At 38.4% G+C, this 19553-nt stretch overlaps 3 protein-coding genes and 1 non-coding gene across 4 annotated transcripts; 3 read left to right on the top strand and 1 right to left on the bottom strand.

Annotated features, from left to right (window-relative positions):
- The first annotated feature begins 903 nt into the window (after positions 1–903).
- LOC133821749 (receptor-like kinase TMK4) lies at positions 904–3705 on the top strand. Its single transcript, XM_062253894.1, has 3 exons — positions 904–2341; positions 3215–3253; positions 3647–3705. Exons 1-3 carry the CDS (start codon positions 904–906, stop codon positions 3703–3705), a joined length of 1536 nt encoding a protein of 511 aa, XP_062109878.1.
- Positions 3706–3929: 224 nt separating this feature from the next.
- Positions 3930–5167, top strand: LOC133820909 (rust resistance kinase Lr10-like). Its single transcript, XM_062253474.1, has one exon. It carries the CDS (start codon positions 3942–3944, stop codon positions 5022–5024), a length of 1083 nt encoding a protein of 360 aa, XP_062109458.1. The 5' UTR covers positions 3930–3941; the 3' UTR covers positions 5025–5167.
- A 3035-nt stretch (positions 5168–8202) lies between these two features.
- On the top strand, positions 8203–10551 carry LOC133821751 (uncharacterized). Its single transcript, XM_062253895.1, has one exon. It carries the CDS (start codon positions 8203–8205, stop codon positions 10549–10551), a length of 2349 nt encoding a protein of 782 aa, XP_062109879.1.
- LOC133827938 (small nucleolar RNA R71) lies at positions 8635–8741 on the bottom strand. Its single transcript, XR_009890587.1, has one exon. It is a non-coding gene; the product is annotated as a small nucleolar RNA R71 (small nucleolar RNA).
- Positions 10552–19553: the final 9002 nt, after the last annotated feature.

Here is a 19553-nt window from a genome sequence, read left to right on the forward strand (position 1 = left end):
TTAAAAATGTCTTAATCATCACAGGCATTTGAGCTCAAATAAAAATAGTTTTCATTTGGCAACGTATTGCTCGTGTCAAATATTTATTAACGTACATGTACATACAATAGCATAATTCAAAAGTTGGACTTGTATACTATTCACCAAGTCAATAGTTGTTTAGTGCAATTCTCATTAATCTCTTCACTTTATTTTATTTTGTTCCTAAAAACACTCCATATGTTCATGAAATTAGACTACATAAACCTTCAAAGATTGTTAAGCTTCAAATTTTATTTGGTTGACATAAATTGATCACAATTAGTAAGTGAAGTTAACTTCAACATAATTCATTTTAGAAAATATTTACTCTAATCTAATGATATGTCAAAAGTTGTGCAAAATTTACTACGTTAATATCAAATTTTGGTAGTTGTTTATGTTTGATTGGTTCACGATTGGAAAATTAAATTTTTAAAAAGTATGTTTCTAAAATAAAAATCTGAATTTATAGTCTTAAAATAAATTTAGAATCTGTAAACTGTTTTAAAATTTTAAAAAACTGAATATATGATTAATAGAGAATTTAAAAACATAAAAAAGTAATAGATTTATAAGATTTTATAATATAATAATTTTGAATGAGAAAAATATGAAAATAACATTTTTTATTTTATAACTCAAATTTAAAATTAATATTTAGATTAAGAATTTAAAAATAAATAATAAATTAAATATTTATGTGGGCTCCACCCATTCTAAAATTTAGATAAAATTTAAATTTGGATTCAATACCAATAACCATTTAATGTTTTTGAAAGTCTTTCCGCGACTCAAGGGCAAAACTGTCTTGCCGCGACTCAAGTCTTGCCGCAAAACTGTACAAAGGTAATTAAAAGCGCGCGAAGTACCGTTTGGACATCGATGGAAAACTCTGGCTCACACTTTCAACAAATGAAACCCTCTCAGTTGCCTCCAAGAGATTCAGCATCCCGGCTCTTTGTCATTCTCGCTGCCACCGTCGCCGTCGCCGTCGCTGCCGTAGACAATGACGACGCCGTGATGTCGAGCCTCCTCGAGGCCATATCTCCTGCTCCAATCGGCTGGTCTCACTCTGCTCACTATTGCTCTATGTGGAAAGGCGTAAAGTGTAGCTCCTCCGGCCGAGTCTCCGCCATCAACTTAACCCATCACAATCTAACGGGAACTCTCCCTTCCAATCTCGCTTCTCTCTCTGAACTAACTTCCTTTAATCTCAGATGCAACCGCTTCTCTGGGCCATTGCCTTCCTTCGCCAACCTTTCTTTGCTCCAAGAAATCTTCCTTGACTACAACAATTTCACGTCCGTACCCCCTGGTTGTTTCCAAGGACTCACCAGTTTGTTGGCCTTGACTATGAATCAAAATATCAATCTCGACCACTGGGTTTTTCCCATTGAGCTTACTGAATCTCCAAGCTTGGTTAAAATAAGTCTGGTCAGTTGTAACGTAAAGGGTCCCATACCAGACATCTTCGGTTTCGGTTCCTTCCCGAAATTGCGTGGTTTGGCGCTCTCTCACAATAATCTCAGTGGGGTTTTGCCTCCGACCTTTGCTGAATCTGGGATTCAGTACCTCATGCTCGACACAAATAAATTAATCGGTACAATCGGCGTTGTCTCGAATATGACCAAGTTGTCCCAAGTCTGGCTTTCCGGCAACAATTTCTCCGGTCCAATCCCGGACCTGTCTAAACTAGACACCCTTTTCAACATCAATCTCCAGGATAACAAACTCACCGGTGTTGTTCCAAGGTCATTGATCTCGATTCCAAGCTTGCGAAACGTGTCTTTGGCGAACAATCTGTTGCAGGGTCCTCTGCCTTCGTTCCCTTCCTACGTCGACAATCCCAATCTTCGAGAAAATAGCTTTTGCAGGGCCACTCCAGGACCTTGTAATTGGCAAGTAGCGGTACTGCTTGAAGTTGCTGGAGACTTGGGATATCCTCTTTCGCTGGCTAGTTCTTGGCGAGGGAATGATGCGTGCGAAGGCTGGATTTTTGTTGGTTGCGATTTGCTCAGAAACGTTGTGAATGTGACTTTTCAGAAATGGGGTTTCACTGGGAGGATCTCCCCTGCTTTTTCCAATCTTACACTGTTGCAGAATTTGAGGTTGAATGACAATAACTTGACCGGTCCCATACCGGAGAGCTTAACACACTTGCATAGTCTTCAGCTTCTTAATGTTTCTTGTAACAATCTCAGTGGAACAATTCCTGCGTTTCAATCGACAGTGAATTTAATTACTACTGGTAATCCACTATTGATTTCTAGCTTGGAACATAATGGGACTTCAACGAATGGTACTACTCCGGTTTCGCCTGGTATAAATCTTTGCATATCTAGTAATGTCACTGTATTTTGTGTTCGGTTCATATTGTTTTTTATTTTTAGTAAAAATGGTTTAGAGACAACAAAACAATTTCACTGAGGATAATATTCTAGGTAAAGGAGGTTCTGGAGTTGTTTACAGGGAAGATTTGCTTTATATAAAATTGGTGGGGTCTTCTGCAATGAATCCTAAGGGATGAGTTTACAAGCAGAGATTCAAGTCCTTGCACATGATACAATACCTTTTTCAAAGTTCTCCTAGATATTAATTTGTGCTTTGTCCCAACCCAAGATGAGTTCTGTAGATGTAATTATGGTGATTAGTATATAGAACATGTGACATGTGTGTGAGTATATTCAACAATTTATAAAAGTATGAGATATTCTACTCATCACCAATTGGTTTTGAGATGTAACCTTATATTTCTTACCATGCATCTCATTATACTTATAGACTACATTCCACATTCTAACATGGTATCAAGAGCCAAAGAAAACTCTAACGAGTATGTATCCGATCCAAATCTAAAATCTGTCCAAAAATAGAGCCAAAAGTGTCTATTGTGATTCGGGAATATTAAGCCAAAAAGAGACAAAAGAGCTAATGAGCCACTTGCGATTGGGCCGTCCATGATTGGTGAGCTAAAATAACCACCATCTTGAGGGGGATGTTAGAGAAAATATCTCACATGGAAAGTGTGTGGGTATATTCAACAATTTATAAGAGTATGAGTTACTCCGCTCATCACCAATTGATTTTGAGATGGAACCCTATACTTCTTATCATGCAACTCATTCAACTTCTAATGAATATTTGCTAATACTTCCACGATTATTTGCTAATACTTCCACGATTTTATTTGTAGGAGGAGAGAACAACAATGATCCGGTCAAAGCAGCAACAGGTAAGATTATCATTAGCCTAGTTTATACTGATTTAGATCTATCTAGCTTTCTCTTTTTTGTATTAAATTAAGTTACACAAACTCAAGTGAATTAAATTTAACTATGAAATCAATAACAGTTAAAATGCAGAAGAGAATTTTACTAAGTAAATAAGAGTTTAGAAATTTTGCACAATAATCTAGGTGCGTACTTACATATAATGGCATACAATTTTAAATGGATATACTTGAAAATGTCTGAAGTTGTGAGATTCTTTAATATTTGTGGCTGAGTGGGAGAAGAACGAGTAAGCCATTTCCTTTATGATTTTACTCAAATGTCATTTATATTGCAGCATTTTTTCTACTTATTTGAATGAATAGTGCTTTTACTGTACTTTGGTTATTTTACAGGAAAAGGAAGAGAGTTCAAGGTTATTGTTGCCATAGGTAAAATTATTGTCAATCCCTGATTTTAAGTATTTAAGGTGAAAGATAATCTTTCTTCTATGCAGTTCTATGGATAATTTACTTTAAACAAAATAAACATTTCACCAGATATACTTAACACAACATAGGAGTCTTACATTTTCAAATGAGACTCTAGTGGCTTAAGTTTGTGTAATTTTTTTTTAATTTGATTTGAAGATTAAGTTTGTCATTTTTTTTCACTAATGCAGCTGCAACAGCTGTTGCAATTGGGCTAATCATGATAATGCTGCTCTTCTGCCTAAAGAAGTTTCCAATAAAAAAATTAATCTTCTTCTGGAAGAAGCAGAATCCTGCTCATCGAAACATTGAGACTTTTCTAAGGAACCGTGGGCCACTCCAAGTTAGAAGATATAGCTATTCTGAGGTTAAGAAAATGACCAACTCCTTCAAAGAAAAATTAGGCCAAGGAGGTTTTGGTAGTGTCTACAAAGGAAAGTTACATGATGGCTCTCTTATTGCTGTGAAGGTGTTAAATGAATCAAAGACCACTAATGGAGAAGATTTCATCAATGAGGTGGCAACCATTAGCAGAACTTCTCATGTCAACATTGTGTCTTTGTTGGGTTTTTGTTTTGAGGGTGCAAAAAAAGCTCTCATTTATGAGTTCATGCTTAATGGATCCCTTGAGAAGTTTGTTTTTGAAGATAATGCAACTGAAAATAATCATAAGTTGGATTGGGAAACACACTACCAGATTTCACTTGGCATTGCTAGGGGATTAGAGTACTTGCATCGCGGTTGCAACACAAGGATCTTGCATTTTGATATCAAGCCTCACAATATTCTTCTTGATGCAGAATTTGTGCCCAAAATCTCAGATTTTGGCATGGCTAAGATTTGTAGCAGACAAGAAAGTCTAAGCTCTATGTTGGGTCCAAGAGGTACTATTGGATACATTGCTCCTGAAATCATTAATAGAAACTTTGGAGTGATTTCGTACAAGTCTGATGTCTATAGTTATGGGATGATGGTTTTAGAAATTGTGGGAGGGAGACAAAATATTAATATTCAAGCTAATAATACTAGTGAAATATATTTTCCACACTGGGTTTATCGCCGACTCAAGTTCGACCAAGAACTTTGCCTTAAGAGAGTGAGTGATGAAGAAGATAAAAAAATAGTGAAGAAGATGGTAATTGTGAGCTTGTGGTGTGTACAAGCTGACCCTGCAAACAGGCCAACCATGACCAAAGTGATAGAAATGTTGGAAGGGAGTGTTGATTCCTTGCAAATACCACCCAGTCCTTTCTCGTCTACTTGTTCATCCTCACTACCTTCAAGAGTGTTTGGTATGAGGTAAAATAAAGGTGGGAGTGAGAATCTAAATTACTTCTCATATTTGTTTCAAATTTTTAGGGGTAAAGTTAATAATTTTTGTGGTCCCACATGTATTTTACATTAAAGTGAACTATTTTATACACTTTAATATTTCATTTATTTTAAGTCCCTTTACATTTTCTAAGATTATTCAACTACTAAATAATTTCTCATTTTTTTCTTAATAAATAAATTAGTATTCTCATCTTATGAACACATGAACTTTTATGTTGTGGGTATCTCAATTAATGTGAATATATAGCATTGTTTTTTCTTTATGCTATTTTGTAAAATAATATCAAAAACATTATAATTAATTGTACATGTTTGAAAAAGACGTTCAGAACAAATACATTTAAATTGTTATGTTTGAATAATGCGTACTTATTCCAAATATATATCATTATTCAATTGAAAAGACACAAATATATATATATATTGAAGAAATATGTATATGGGTAGAAAAATGCTTACCCATTCTATTGATATCACCACCATATTTATACAAGAAAATGAAGATTTAGACTTTTAAGCCTAAGCCTACACTCACGCTCATCCTTAGCTTAGCTGTAGGCCAAAACTTAAGCCTTAAGAAGATATTTCCCCAATATACATGATAGTATAATAAATGGCAATACATGAGAATATCCCAATACCCCCTCAAGTTGGAGCATGTGGATTACGAATGCCCAACTTGGAGAGGAGGAATTCAAATTGTCGCGTACCCAGGAGCTTGGTGAAAATGTCGACCAATTGAACAGTAGTAGGGACATAAGAAGGAAGAATGGTACCATCTTGGATAGCATCACGAACAAAATGACAATCTGCTTCAATGTGCTTTGTGCGTTCATGGAAAACCGGATTCTGAGCAATATGTAAACCTGACTGACTGTCACAATATAGACCAATAGCAGCAGGATGTTGAATGCCCAAACTCAAGAGAAGTCCTTTCAACCATTTCAGCTCACAAGTAATAGATGCCATAGAGCGGTATTTGGCTTCTGCAGAAGAACGAGCCACTATTTGTTGTTTTTTGGTTTTCCACGAAAGTCGAAAATGACCAAGAAACACAAGCTAACCGGAGAGAGATCGACGAGTAAGAGGACATGCTGCCCAATCTAAATCACACCAACCTGTTAAAGATAAAGAACTATCAGCTCTGAGTAAGATGCCCTGTCCAGGAGAGCCCTTCAAATAACGAACCACACGCAAGGCTGCTTCCCAATGTTAATGCCTTGGTGCCTGCAGAAACTGTGATAGGATATGAACAGAGTATGCCAAATCAGGGCGAGTGACAGACAAATAAATTAGACGACCAATCAAGCGCCTATAAGACTCCGGGTTAGACAAAGGATCCCCAGAAGCATGTGCTAGCCGATGATTATGTTCAATGGGAAAGGATATGGGCTTGGCACCCAAAAGCCCAGTCTTAGAGATGATGTCAAGAGAATACTTTTGTCGACAAAGAAAAATGCCCTCAGGACTACGTGCCACCTCGATGCCAAGGAAATATTTAAGAACCTCAAGATCTTTCATATGGAAACAAGTGCTCAAATAGTTGTTAAACGTAGTCAAAGCAGCAGAATTTGTAATGCCCCAAATTTCCTAATAAGGTTTAGGACCTTGATTAGGAGGCCGGGAGGGACATAATTGATTTATTATGTGTTAGGCTAATTTTAGCCTATCTTTTTAAGTGTCTTTATCAGTGTCTTTTTAATGGTTCTTGTGTTTTTGGAGCGGAATTATGCTTGTTTTTGCTTGATTTCAGGTTCAGCTTATGTTTTGGGTTTTTGGAGTGAATTGTGAAGAAATCAAGCATTTGGAGTGGATTGTGCTGAATTCTTAATTAGGGCCGCGGCTCAAGAATTGGCGCCGCGGCGCTCGTGCGTATTAGAGCCGCGGCGAGCCCCTTTCCAGAAACTTTTGATATTGGCATTTTTCGAGTAGGGGCCGCAGCTCAGGTATTGGCGCCGCGGCGCTGGAGTCCGTACACTTCAAAATTTTTAAGGGAAATTTCGTCATTATTGGGAGAATATAGAAGGAGGTCTTCATTCTGAAAAGGGGATCGCGATTTTTGACAGAGAAACAGACAAAAAAGAGAAAAAGACAAGAGAAGACGGGTTTTGGAGCAAGCGTGAGCAATCTCCGACAACTCCCCATCTAGTTTCATCCTTTTTTTCTTTGATTTTTTCCTATGTTATTGTTTAGTTTGATTATGGATTTGAATTTTGAGATGATGAACTAAACTCTTATTAGGGATTTGATGGATATTGACTGAAATCATCCCATGGTTAATGCTATTTGATTATTTCTTCTTGCTTGTTTATGAAATTTGTTCATCTTTGTGCTTAATGTATGTTTGAGATTGATCACCTTGAGCATGATTCATGATCCTAATGTGAAATCTGAAAAGTGAATATTAGGAATGCTCTAAATGAATGAACATAGGTTTTGATGCGGAACGAAAGTATTCGCATAGCTTATGTGACTATAGATTATTACTTAAAGCGAATTGATTGTTGTACTATCTCAGAAATGCAATAGTTGACAATGCAATTTAGAACCTAAATGATCTGAAAAGAGTTTAGGTAATTTTATAATCTGTCATTTTATTGAAAGAAGAAGAATAGTCACTTAGCGTTAACAATTGGGTTATCGAAGCAATTGAAATCATATCCCTATCTTCACATCCATTGTTAAACCCTTAATTTCTTATTTGTTGATTTTGCTTGTTTTGTCTTCTGCATTATTATTTAAACACCAAATTTTGTTGTTGCCAAATAGAAATATAGATCCAATTTTGTTAGTACTTAGCTACAATTCCCTTGGGTTCGACCTCACCTGTGTGAGTACTACTTGTATGATACGTGCACTTGCGTGTATTAAAATATAAGCAACAAGTTTTTGGCGCCGTTGCCGGGGAATTGTTTAGTTGATATTACGTTAATTGGATTAAATTATAATTTGGTTTTCTTTTCACTTTTTGCTAACTTGTTTGTGTCCAATTCTTCTTATCTCATCTCAGGCACCATTGGTTTATGCGACGTTAAGGACCAGCTGCAAGAGTGCCTGTTGATCCTGAAATAGAGAAGACTTGTCGGCAGAACAGAAGAAACAGAAGGTTGGAAAGAGTTGTACAAAGGATTGTGCAAGAGGAAGTTATGGCCAACAATGGTAATAATGGGGGTGCCATAGAAGATCCGGCTTATGGTCAGAATCCACCCGACCGTAGCCTGAGGGACTATGTGTTGCCAACAATGACGGGGGTCCAGTCTTGTATAAGACCACCTGCCGTAGATGCAAATAATTTTGAGATAAAGCCAGCCATACTTCAGATGGTTCAATCCACAGTCCAGTTTGGGGGACTACCCACTAAAGACCCAAACATGCATCTCTCCAACTTCATGGAGCTCTGTCAGACATTTAAGATGAATGGAGTCAGTGATGATGCAATCAGACTCAGATTATTCCCATTTTCTCTGAGGGAGCGAGCCAAGAGTTGGTTGGTATCTTTGCCACCTAACTCAATCAATACATGGAATGATCTTGCACTAAAGTTTCTCTCCAAGTTCTTCCCTCCAGCCAAGGCAGCTAAGCTAAGGGGGGAGATCAACAACTTCTACCAGTTGGATAATGAATCTCTATATGAGGCGTGGGAGAGATTTAAAGACTTGATAAGGAGGTGCCCGCATCATGGGATAGAGAGATGGATGTTAGTCCATAACTTTTATAATGGGTTGTGTGGTACCACTCGCACACTCATTGATGCAGCAGCTGGTGGGGCATTTATGAGGAAGAGCGCCAATGAGGCGTATGATTTGTTAGAAGAAATGGCCATTAACAATCAACAGTGGCCTAGTGAAAGAGGTAACTCGAAGAAAGTGGCTGGTTTGCATGAGATTGATGCAATATCTAAGGTAACTGCTCAAGTTGAGGCTTTGACTAAACAGCTGCAAGGCAGTACAATGGCAACCCCCGTGATGCAAGCTCAAACTATGTGTGAATTATGTGGGGGTCCTCATGCTTATGAAAAATTTCAGTACGCGGATGTCAATAATATGCCATTGGAACAAGCTCAAGCCATTGGGAATTTTCCTCGTCAAAACAATAACAATCCTTATTCAAATTTCTATAACCAGGGTTGGAGGAATCACCCCAATTTTTCTTGGAAGAATGACCAACAAGGCCAGTCTTCAGTTCAGCCGTCACAGCAACCATTTCAGCAGCCACCTCCTGGGTTTTACCAACCGCCCATGCGACAACAACAGAATCCTATGAGACAGCCTGATACTCAGTCTGATGTTCTTAATCAATTCATGACTAAAACGCGGTCTTCTATTAGAAATTTGGAGAACCAGATTGGGCAATTGGCTACTCTTATGGAAAACCGTGCTCAAGGTAACCTTCCTAGCACGACTGAAGTCAATCCAAAAGAAGAGTGCCAGGCTATTACATTGAGAAGTGGGAAGAAATATGAAGAGCCAAGTGTGGAGCAGTCAGATGAAGACAAGGTTCAGGATCAACAAGCACAGGGCACAGTGGAAAAGAAGCAAGGTGAAAACAAGGTTACTGAATACCTCCCAACCAAAGAAGCTAAACCACAAGTGAGCATAGATCACCACATCAAGATTCCCTACCCACAATGGCTCCGCAAGAACAACCTTGATAAGCAATTTTCAAAGTTCATTGAAATATTCAAGAAACTACATATCAATATCCCATTTGCGGAGGCCTTGGAGCAAATGCCAAGGTATGTTAAGTTCATGAAGGATATTTTGGCCAAGAAAAGGAAGTTGGAGGAATATGAGACAGTGGCGCTTACTGAGGAGTGCAGTGCAATCTTGCAGATGAAACTACCTCCCAAGCTTAAAGATCCGGGTAGTTTCAATATTCCATGTTCTATAGGGGGCTCAGTCGAAACAAAAGCTTTATGTGATTTAGGGGCAAGTGTGAATCTAATGCCTCTATCTATTTTTCGAAGGCTAAAATTGGGAGAAGCTCGCCCTACAACGGTTTCCTTACAGATGGCTGATCGCTCCATTAAACATCCTCGTGGAGTGATAGAGGATGTCTTGGTGAAGGTGGGTAAATTTATTTTCCCCGCTGATTTCATAATTCTTGACATGGAGGAAGATGCAAACATTCCCATTATTTTGGGAAGACCATTCTTAGCCACAGGACGAGCTTTAATCAATGTACAAAAAGGGGAGTTAAGGTTGCGAGTCCAAAATGAGGAAATAAGTTTTAATGTCTTTGCAGCAACTGAAATTCCTACATGTTGCAGAGTTGATGTGGAGAATGATTGTCAAGAATCAATTGGTAAAAAGAAGAAGAAGACCAAAGAACGATTTCGAACAGTTCGACGTCGTATGAAAAGATTATTGTGTGGCAAGTTTGAAGGTTTCGATGACATTGGGGATAATTTCAATATTCTCAACAGTAGAAGGGAGTTTTCCTCGTATGACACGATGGCTCTCAAGGATGCAAGGGGTGGACTTGACCCAATTTGAAGGGTAGAGAAGTGAGCGTCCAGCTAAAGACGTTAAATAAAGCGTTGTTGGGAGGCACCCAAATCTTTTAATTTAATTTTAGTTTTGAAGTATGAACAATTTGGTTTTTACTTTTTTTTATTTTATTTTTTTTGTTTTTGTTTTCAGTTTTGATTTTTAATTAGACTTTGTTTAGTTTTTTTGTTTTTTTTTGTTTTGGGATTGTAATGTTGAATTGTGAAACACATAAAAAAAAAAGCATTAGAGTCACAGCACTGAAGGCTGGAGCCACGACGGTACATTGGGAATTCCTTTTAAGGCTCATTCGGGTAAGTTCTCTTCTATTGGGTTGTCATGTTCACATTGGGGACAATGTGAAATAAAAGTTTGAGGGAGGGGCTTACTTTTCTGTTTTAGTTTAGTTTAGTTAAAATTTTGTTGTTTAATTTTGTTGTTTTAGTTGTTGTGTGTGTCAAAAGTTAAGCCAATGATATGAATAATTGCTGTTGTTGTCACTTGTCAAACGGAAATTGTGTCTAACCGTGTGCTTGATTTGATCACTCTTTGGATTAATTTTGATGCCTTTTGGAAATTTTAGTGTATGTTGCAAATGTGAATAAGTGGATTATGCTATACATGTGTTACTTGGGTTAGAGGTATGAATTGATGAAAAAGATAGAACTTGCATTGCTTGCCTTTTGAGACGAAATCCTTGATGACATGTGTTTTGGAATATGATTTAGGCAATCTTTTGGAACGTTTGGGCCTTTCAAGCTTACCCTTATCATTATTATCCCTAGTTCGCCTATTTGTACCTTAACTTGTTTGATTGATTGTACAACCACTTCATTAAGCCAAAAATGTATCAATTATTATTTTTCCCTATCCTGTGAATTATGCCATAAGCTTAGAAATAAGTTTGGGGGAACGAATTGTAATTGGGTAAAAAAAAAAGGGTATTGGTGTAAGTGGATGAACAATGTAATCTTCTAATTGAGACAAGTGTGAAATGTAAAAGTGCTTGCAACATCACTAAATTTTGATTCCTTATTCTTGTTAAAAAAATACAAAAAAAAATAAAAAAAATTTTGAGTGATGAATAATTAAATAAAGTGATGTTGGAGCATTGAGTATGAGTCCTCAATCAATAAAAAGTGGGTGAAAAAAAAAAGAGGTTGGTAACTGAATGCAAAGTGGGTTGTTTGATTGGTTTTTGATGTGCTTATGGTATAATGAAGCCTAAATGTCTTTTTTATCCACCTTCACCTAAGCCAAAACGTTATGAACCTTTGAAGTCCTTTTGATTCCATAACATGTGTTGTTGACATTAGTGGAGAAAGGTAAGTGTGCAAGCATATTGAATTTTGGCTAGTGGATCGTTGGAATGAGTGAGGCATGTATGGTGTTATCTAGTTATTCATTTGTATTTGCAAGGTATAATCTAATTTCCAATTGAGGCATTCAGATTAATTGTTAGAGTTTTTGAATTGAAATTCTGGTTGATCAACAGTTGAAGTTTTGTGAGTGATGACGGCGTGGTTTAAATAAGACTGGAGGCTTAACTTATCATGTTTTTTTCTTTTTTTTTTTTGTTTTTTGTTTTGTTTTTGTTTTAGTTTAATTTGTCGTTCCCTTACTCGAGGACGAGTAAGAATAAAGTTTGGGGGAGTTTGTTAGGCTAATTTTAGCCTATCTTTTTAAGTGTCTTTATCAGTGTCTTTTTAATGGTTCTTGTGTTTTTGGAGCGGAATTATGCTTGTTTTTGCTTGATTTCAGGTTCAGCTTATGTTTTGGGTTTTTGGAGTGAATTGTGAAGAAATCAAGCATTTGGAGTGGATTGTGCTGAATTCTTAATTAGGGCCGCGGCTCAAGAATTGGCGCCGCGGCGCTCGTGCGTATTAGAGTCGCGGCGAGCCCCTTTCCAGAAACTTTTGATATTGGCATTTTTCGAGTAGGGGCCGCAGCTCAGGTATTGGCGCCGCGGCGCTGGAGTCCGTACACTTCAAAATTTTTAAGGGTAATTTCATCATTATTGGGAGAATATAGAAGGAGGTCTTCATTCTGAAAAGGGGATAGCGATTTTTGACAGAGAAACAGACAAAAAAGAGAAAAAGACAAGAGAAGACGGGTTTTGGAGCAAGCGTGGGCGATCTCCGACAACTCCCCATCTAGTTTCATCCTCTTTTTCTTTGATTTTTCCTATGTTATTGTTTAGTTTGATTATGGATTTGAATTTTGAGATGATGAACTAAACTCTTATTAGGGATTTGATGGATATTGACTGAAATCATCCCATGGTTAATGCTATTTGATTATTTCTTCTTGCTTGTTTATGAAATTTGTTCATCTTTGTGCTTAATGTATGTTTAAGATTGATCACCTTGAGCATGATTCATGATCCTAATGTGAAATCTGAAAAGTGAATATTAGGAATGCTCTAAATGAATGAACATAGGTTTTGATGCGAAACGAAAGTATTCGCATAGCTTATGTGACTATAGATTATTACTTAAAGCGAATTGATTGTTGTACTATCTCAGAAATGCAATAGTTGACAATGCAATTTAGAACCTAAATGATCTGAAAAGAGTTTAGGTAATTTTATAATCTGTCATTTTATTGAAAGAAGAAGAATAGTCACTTAGCGTTAACAATTGGGTTATCGAAGCAATTGAAATCATATCCCTATCTTCACATCCATTGTTAAACCCTTAATTTCTTATTTGTTGATTTTGCTTGTTTTGTCTTCTGCATTATTATTTAAACACCAAATTTTGTTGTTGCCAAATAGAAATATAGATCCAATTTTGTTAGTACTTAGCTACAATTCCCTTGGGTTTGACCTCACCTGTGTGAGTACTACTTGTATGATACGCGCACTTGCGTGTATTAAAATATAAGCAACAAGTTTTTGGCCATTATACATAAACTTCATAAAGAAACATAAAACATATCATAACACTTATGTCACATACATACTATAATGGCCATTATTACTTGGGGTCCCATAAACTGAACAAATCATATGCCCATTAAATTAGTGGGGCTTGCTAGCTAAGCAAGTCATATGCCCATAATCTATTTGGGGCTTGTTAGTTGTATAGGTCATATGCCCAAGTCTACAAACATACTTAACATAGCATATTACATAACATATAAAATCATATAACACATAAATCCTATCCTATTTTCCTTACCAAAATTACCGGGATATGAGGACAGAGTTGGGACTTTGGAACACTCCTAAAATCCATTTATAACAGGGTGAGTCTATTGAAGAAAAGGGATGAAAATAATGGAAGAACTATACCATTGAGAATATACTTACCAAAAACTTATGTGCAAGTTCTTAGATTTCCTAACCAAGAATAAAGAATAAGGTTAGAATGCTGAGTAGAAGACTATGAGAACTTAAAGAAAATAATACCAATTGAACTAGAGTTTGGAAATACCTTGAAGACTTATATGATCAATCTAAACCTTGAACCGAAATGTGAATAAACTTTACTTCCCCAAGTGTTTGGTAAGCTTATAGTGATCAAGCTTATGATCCCCAACCCAAGTGTTTAACTCTCACAATAACCTAGCAATTTGCAGCTTCTGAACTTAGCTTGAAAAATGAATAAATGGCTGGGCACTAGGTCCTATTTATAGAGTTTAGGAATGAAAAGATCTTCATTTAACTTGAATAAAAATAATGGCTTTTTAAGTGAAAAGCATTTGAATTATCGTTCAGCAGAGGCTGAAGACTCATTCAGAAAGATGCTGGACTTATCAAGAGGTTGAAGATTTGAATGGAGAACATTTTCAAAATGTTTCAAAATACCCTGAAGGAGGCGATATATCGCCCCCTGTAGGCGATATATCGCCTGGGCCAGTATGCCCGAGGCAACCGTGCAACGTTTTGTGTTTTTCGTATCTTCGTGCTGCGATATATCGCCCCCTATAGCTGCGATATATCGGCATACGATGAATTTTTAAACACGAAATTACACATTTTTAGCTTAATTTGAATTGAGTAAACAGCCTTGACTAAGCCCTCTAACGTTTTCAAAGCTGCTGACTGACCCTAGGATATTCAAATTTTAACCTTAATAAATTTATTCCTCAAAATACTTAATCATTATTAAACATACACATGACATGTGCTATTATCTTATTGGGTATTATATAAACCTTATAATATAATAAATATCACCCTCAATATCAATCATATTAATCAAACCTTAGGTTAAAATTAATATTCTTAAACTATAGGTTAAACTTAGAAAATCTACAAGTGTTACTATGAGTGTCCAAATAAATCCCGATCTGAACCAAAAATCCACAGTCATAATAATAATACTACTATTACTATAATACTACTATCTAACTAGCTAATTAAAGTTCTTTGGACTCTACAATTCTCCCCTACTAAAAAGAATTCCGTCCTCGAAATTTACTTACCAAATAACTCCGGATACCGGCCTTGCATGTCCTCCTCCAACTCCCACGTTGCCTCTCGTTCAGAACTGTTACTCCATAGGACTTTGACTATAGGAAAGCTCTTGGACCGTAACTGCTTCACCCCTATCCAGGATGCTAATCGGTCGTTCCTCGTAACTTAAGTCTTTCTGGAGTGCTATCGTATCATACTTGAGGACGTGAGATGGGTCTGACACATACTTGCGTAGCATCGAGATGTGGAACACGTTGTGACTATCTGCTAGTGCTAGCAGTAGGGCTAGTCTATACGCAACTGCTCCCTTGTCCAATATCTCAAAAGGACCTATGAATCGGGGACTAAGCTTGCCTTTCTTCCCAAACCGCTTTACACCTTTCATAGGAGATATCTTCAGGAAGACTTGATCTCCAACTTGGAATTCCACATCGCGTCGCTTGGCATCAGCATAGCTTTTCTGACGGCTTTGAGCAGCAAGCATACGCTGTCTAACAAGCGCTACTAGTTCTTGAGCTTTTCTAACAACTTCGGGACCTAGAAGCTGCCTTTATCCTACCTCGTCCCAGTGCAACGGTGATCGACACCTTCTTCCATATAGCAACTCATAAGGTGCCATCCCGATTGTTGACTGGTAGCTGTTGTTGTACTAGAACTCGATGAGCAACAAGTACTTATTCCATGATCCTCCGAAATCAAGTACACATGCGCGGAGCATATCTTCTAAAATCGGAATCGTACGCTCGGACTGCCCATCTGTCTGAGGATGAAAAGCTGTACTAAGACTTAACTTAGTACCCATAGCTCGATGTAAACTTCCCCAAAATCTCGATGTAAACACCGATCCTCTATCTGACACTATTGTCTTGGGGATTCCATGCAACCGTACTATCTCTTGGATATAGATGTCTGCATATTGGTCTGCCGTGTATGAAGTCTTAACAGGCAGGAAATGAGCCGACTTGGTTAGTCTATCTATTACTATCCAAGCGGAATCATACTGCTTATTCGTCCTTGGTAAACCTGTCACGAAGTCCATAGCTATATCGTCCCAATTCCATTCTGGTACGCTAAGCGGTTGCAATAAGCCCGCAGGCTGCTGATGCTCTGATTTCACTTGCTGGCATATAAGACACTTGGACACAAACTCTGCTATGTCCTTCTTCATCCCTGGCCACCAATAAATTGCTTTGATGTCATGAGTCATCTTGGTAGACCCTGGATGAACTGAGTACGGGGTACTGTGTGCTTCTTCCAGAATCGTCTTCTTAATACTTCGATCATTTGGCATGCATACCCGATCCTTATATCTCAATATGTAGAAAATTAGCTGTACATGGTGTCATATTTCCCGAGCCAACTATCAAACCTATGAACTCGGTCGTCTACCTAAGTCCATATGTAGAAGTGGTCTCTATCATCCGGACGTAAAACTAACCTATCGAGTTTATGTTTTAATAAGGTGGGGGACCACATTCTCGAGCTAAGGATGACTTTACCTTCTTCATCTGAGTCTGAGCTCGAGGCTTCATCGTTAGCCTCATTCCCCGATGGCAGACTCCTTCGGCGAGCTGAAGGTGGAGGCCTCACCTCTCTCCTCGGAGGGAGGATGTGTAATGCCCCAAATTTCCTAATAAGGTTTAGGACCTTGATTAGGAGGCTGGGAGGGCCATAATTGATTTATTATGATATTTAATAATCATATGCATGTTCATGTGAATTATATTATTATATGATAGTGAATGCATGCATATGGGTGTATTTATACTTATAAGGGCATTTTGGTAATTTGGCCTATTGAGGGCATATTTGTAAATTGGGTGCATATTGTAATTTGTGAATGAGATTTAATTATTATGGAGATATATTCGAGCTATTCGACATGAGACGGTCATATATAATGGATTAGCGGTTTTGTCATAACGGGGTCAATTTTGGGGTAATAGAAATGTTTATTTGGTGATAGATTGGGAATATTTGAGATCAGGGTGAAATTCTGGAAGTTTTGACTATAGTGTCCCCGGGGGTGTTTTCGGGACCCCGAGCACTAGGTTTTATTTGAGGTTACTTAAGCTTGAAGTAGCTTGACAGATAAGAACGTACGTTAGAAACCTCTCGTTCTCTCTCAAAACAGACCGTTTTACCGTTTGAGCCTTTTTGAGGAAATCTTGAGTTCTGGGAGTCGGAATCAAGTGAGGGTCGAGGCATAGCGATCCTAGGAAAGATTAGAAGCTTCTTAACCGAAGGATTTGATGAGAAACAACCCAATCAAAGGTAATCTAAGTTTTAAGTTTTAAGTTTTTAAAGCTTAGAATTGGACTTTGTTAATTGTTGAGTTTTTGGTTGGTTTGAGCCTTGGGTTTTGGTGGTTTTGGACCATTGGGGAGTTTGGGAACTTTGATTTGATGATTGGGGAATGTTTGGGAATGTTTTTGGAAGATTTGGAGTGTTTAAAACGCGTTTGGGAATGGCCCAGGGTTGGGGGCCGCGGCCCTGTTCTTGTGCGCCGCGGCCCTAGTTCGAAGAAGCAGGTGTCAGGAAGTGACCCTTGCTGGGCGCCGCGGCCCTTGATGGAGGGCGCCGCGGCCCTAGCCTCAGAGAACCCTGGGGGCCGCGGCCCAAGGTGCTAGGGCCGCAGCCCTTGCCCTGTTTTCACCCCGTTTGCTCGTTTTGACCCCGGGAACTTAGTTATGGGCCTCGGGAGTGTCCCTACTACTTGGATTAGTTTGGATTGACCTCTTGGGGGCTAGATATTGGTGTGGAACCTTTGATTATCATGTTATTGATTATGTTCCATATTTGGTTATGATTAGGTGACCGCTAAGGGCTTAAAGGTTGATCGTTCTCAAGGGTCGTTCTTATATTGGTTCTAGCTCGAATCTAAGGTAAGAAAACTGCACCCTGTGTATATGAGACATGCATGGTTATCATTGATGCATGTCGGTTGATTATTATGTATGAGGCATGCATGGTTATTATTGATGCATGCCGGTTGGCTATTATGTATGAGACATGCATGGTTATTATTGATGCATGTCGGTTGATTGTTATGTATGACATGCGTGGTTATTATGATGCATGTTGGTTGATTAATGAGTATGACATGCATGGTTATTATTGAAGTATGTCGGTTGATTATTATGTATGACATGCATGGCTATTCTTGACGCATGCTGGTTGACTATTAAACGTGACATGCATGGCTGTTATTGGTGCATGTTAGATTGCTGGATTTATTGCATATGATGTATGAGAAACATGTGATTGGGACATGCTTTATATACTGAGTATGATATCGTTCAGAGCTTGAGTCTCTGTGTTGATGCATGGCCCTAATAGTACTAATACCTGTTTAGTAAGCATGCTAAATACCTCGTTTATGGATATGGAATATGTGATATGTGATTGGTGGCATGTCTTACTAGTGAAAGACACTGACTAGTCAGGGACCGACTCTAAAGTCGAGAATCACGCATTGAATGGCTCTATGGCATTAATGCTAGACCGACCCTAAAGTCGAAGAACTTATAAGCGCTTTCCTGGTCTACGACCAGATGACTATAGCCAAGGTATATGACCCCGGTGACCGTTTGTCACATGGCTAAGGGACGTTGTCCATAGTTTCGACTCTAGAGTCGTGAGGAAGGTTATGTTGGTGACTAATCACCTTGTACCTGTCCTAAACAAACTTAAGAAAGAATCACTTATCGGTTAAGCCCTGGTGACCCTATTGTCACATGGCTAAAGGGAGCGATGCTCATTATTGTGACTTTTGGCTATTGTCACCTATTTGCTTGGACTGATAGTCCTGAATGGTTATTATGATCGTTGTTGATATTATATCATGCTTTATTGGGTTTTCTTGCTGGGCTTCGGCTCACGGGTGCTACGTGGTGCAGGTAAAGGCAAGGGGAAACTGGACCATCCTTGAGTTGGAGAGCTTAGGTGATGACGTGTACATATGCAGCTGCTCGACCACCACGACCGAGGTTTAAAGTGGAACTAGGGTTGAACCCTGTTTTGCCGCTTAGAACGGCCTGTTGTAAATGTTTTCTGTAATAAACTCTGAAATTATATTTTCGGGATCCCAATATATATATTAAACGTTTTAGTGAAACGTTACATCCTAACCAAATTTTTAATCCCTAAACTGCTAGTCATACTTAGTTTCACGATTTTGGCCAAATGACTCGATTAGCGAGTTTAGCACTGTTTACAAGGCACACCGTAATGGTCCCTGGAGTTGGGGCGTTACAGGATGCCTGTGGGCAAAGGCACCTGCTCCCAATGATCATACTTTTTATTGGACTAGTCCGAGGTGGACTGGCCATCTCCCAAAAGCCCGCAATCTCGGAGCTTATCCTCATGCAAAAGGTACGAGAGAGACCTCCTGCCGTAAGGGAGTTGGAGCAGAGTATCTCTATGCTCCTTCATGGTGTCTTCGGGTGTAGGGCGGTGAAAATTAGCTGGAAAATAAGACACATTGCAACTAAGTACGAACCTACAAATAAGAGCCCGAGCACAGAGATAAAGAAGATTGGAATACTTGCGAATTCGTCTGAATGAGTAGCATCGAGACGGGGAC

This window comes from Humulus lupulus, chromosome 3 (genome assembly GCF_963169125.1).
Source record: "Humulus lupulus chromosome 3, drHumLupu1.1, whole genome shotgun sequence".
NCBI classification, from domain to species: domain Eukaryota; kingdom Viridiplantae; phylum Streptophyta; class Magnoliopsida; order Rosales; family Cannabaceae; genus Humulus; species Humulus lupulus.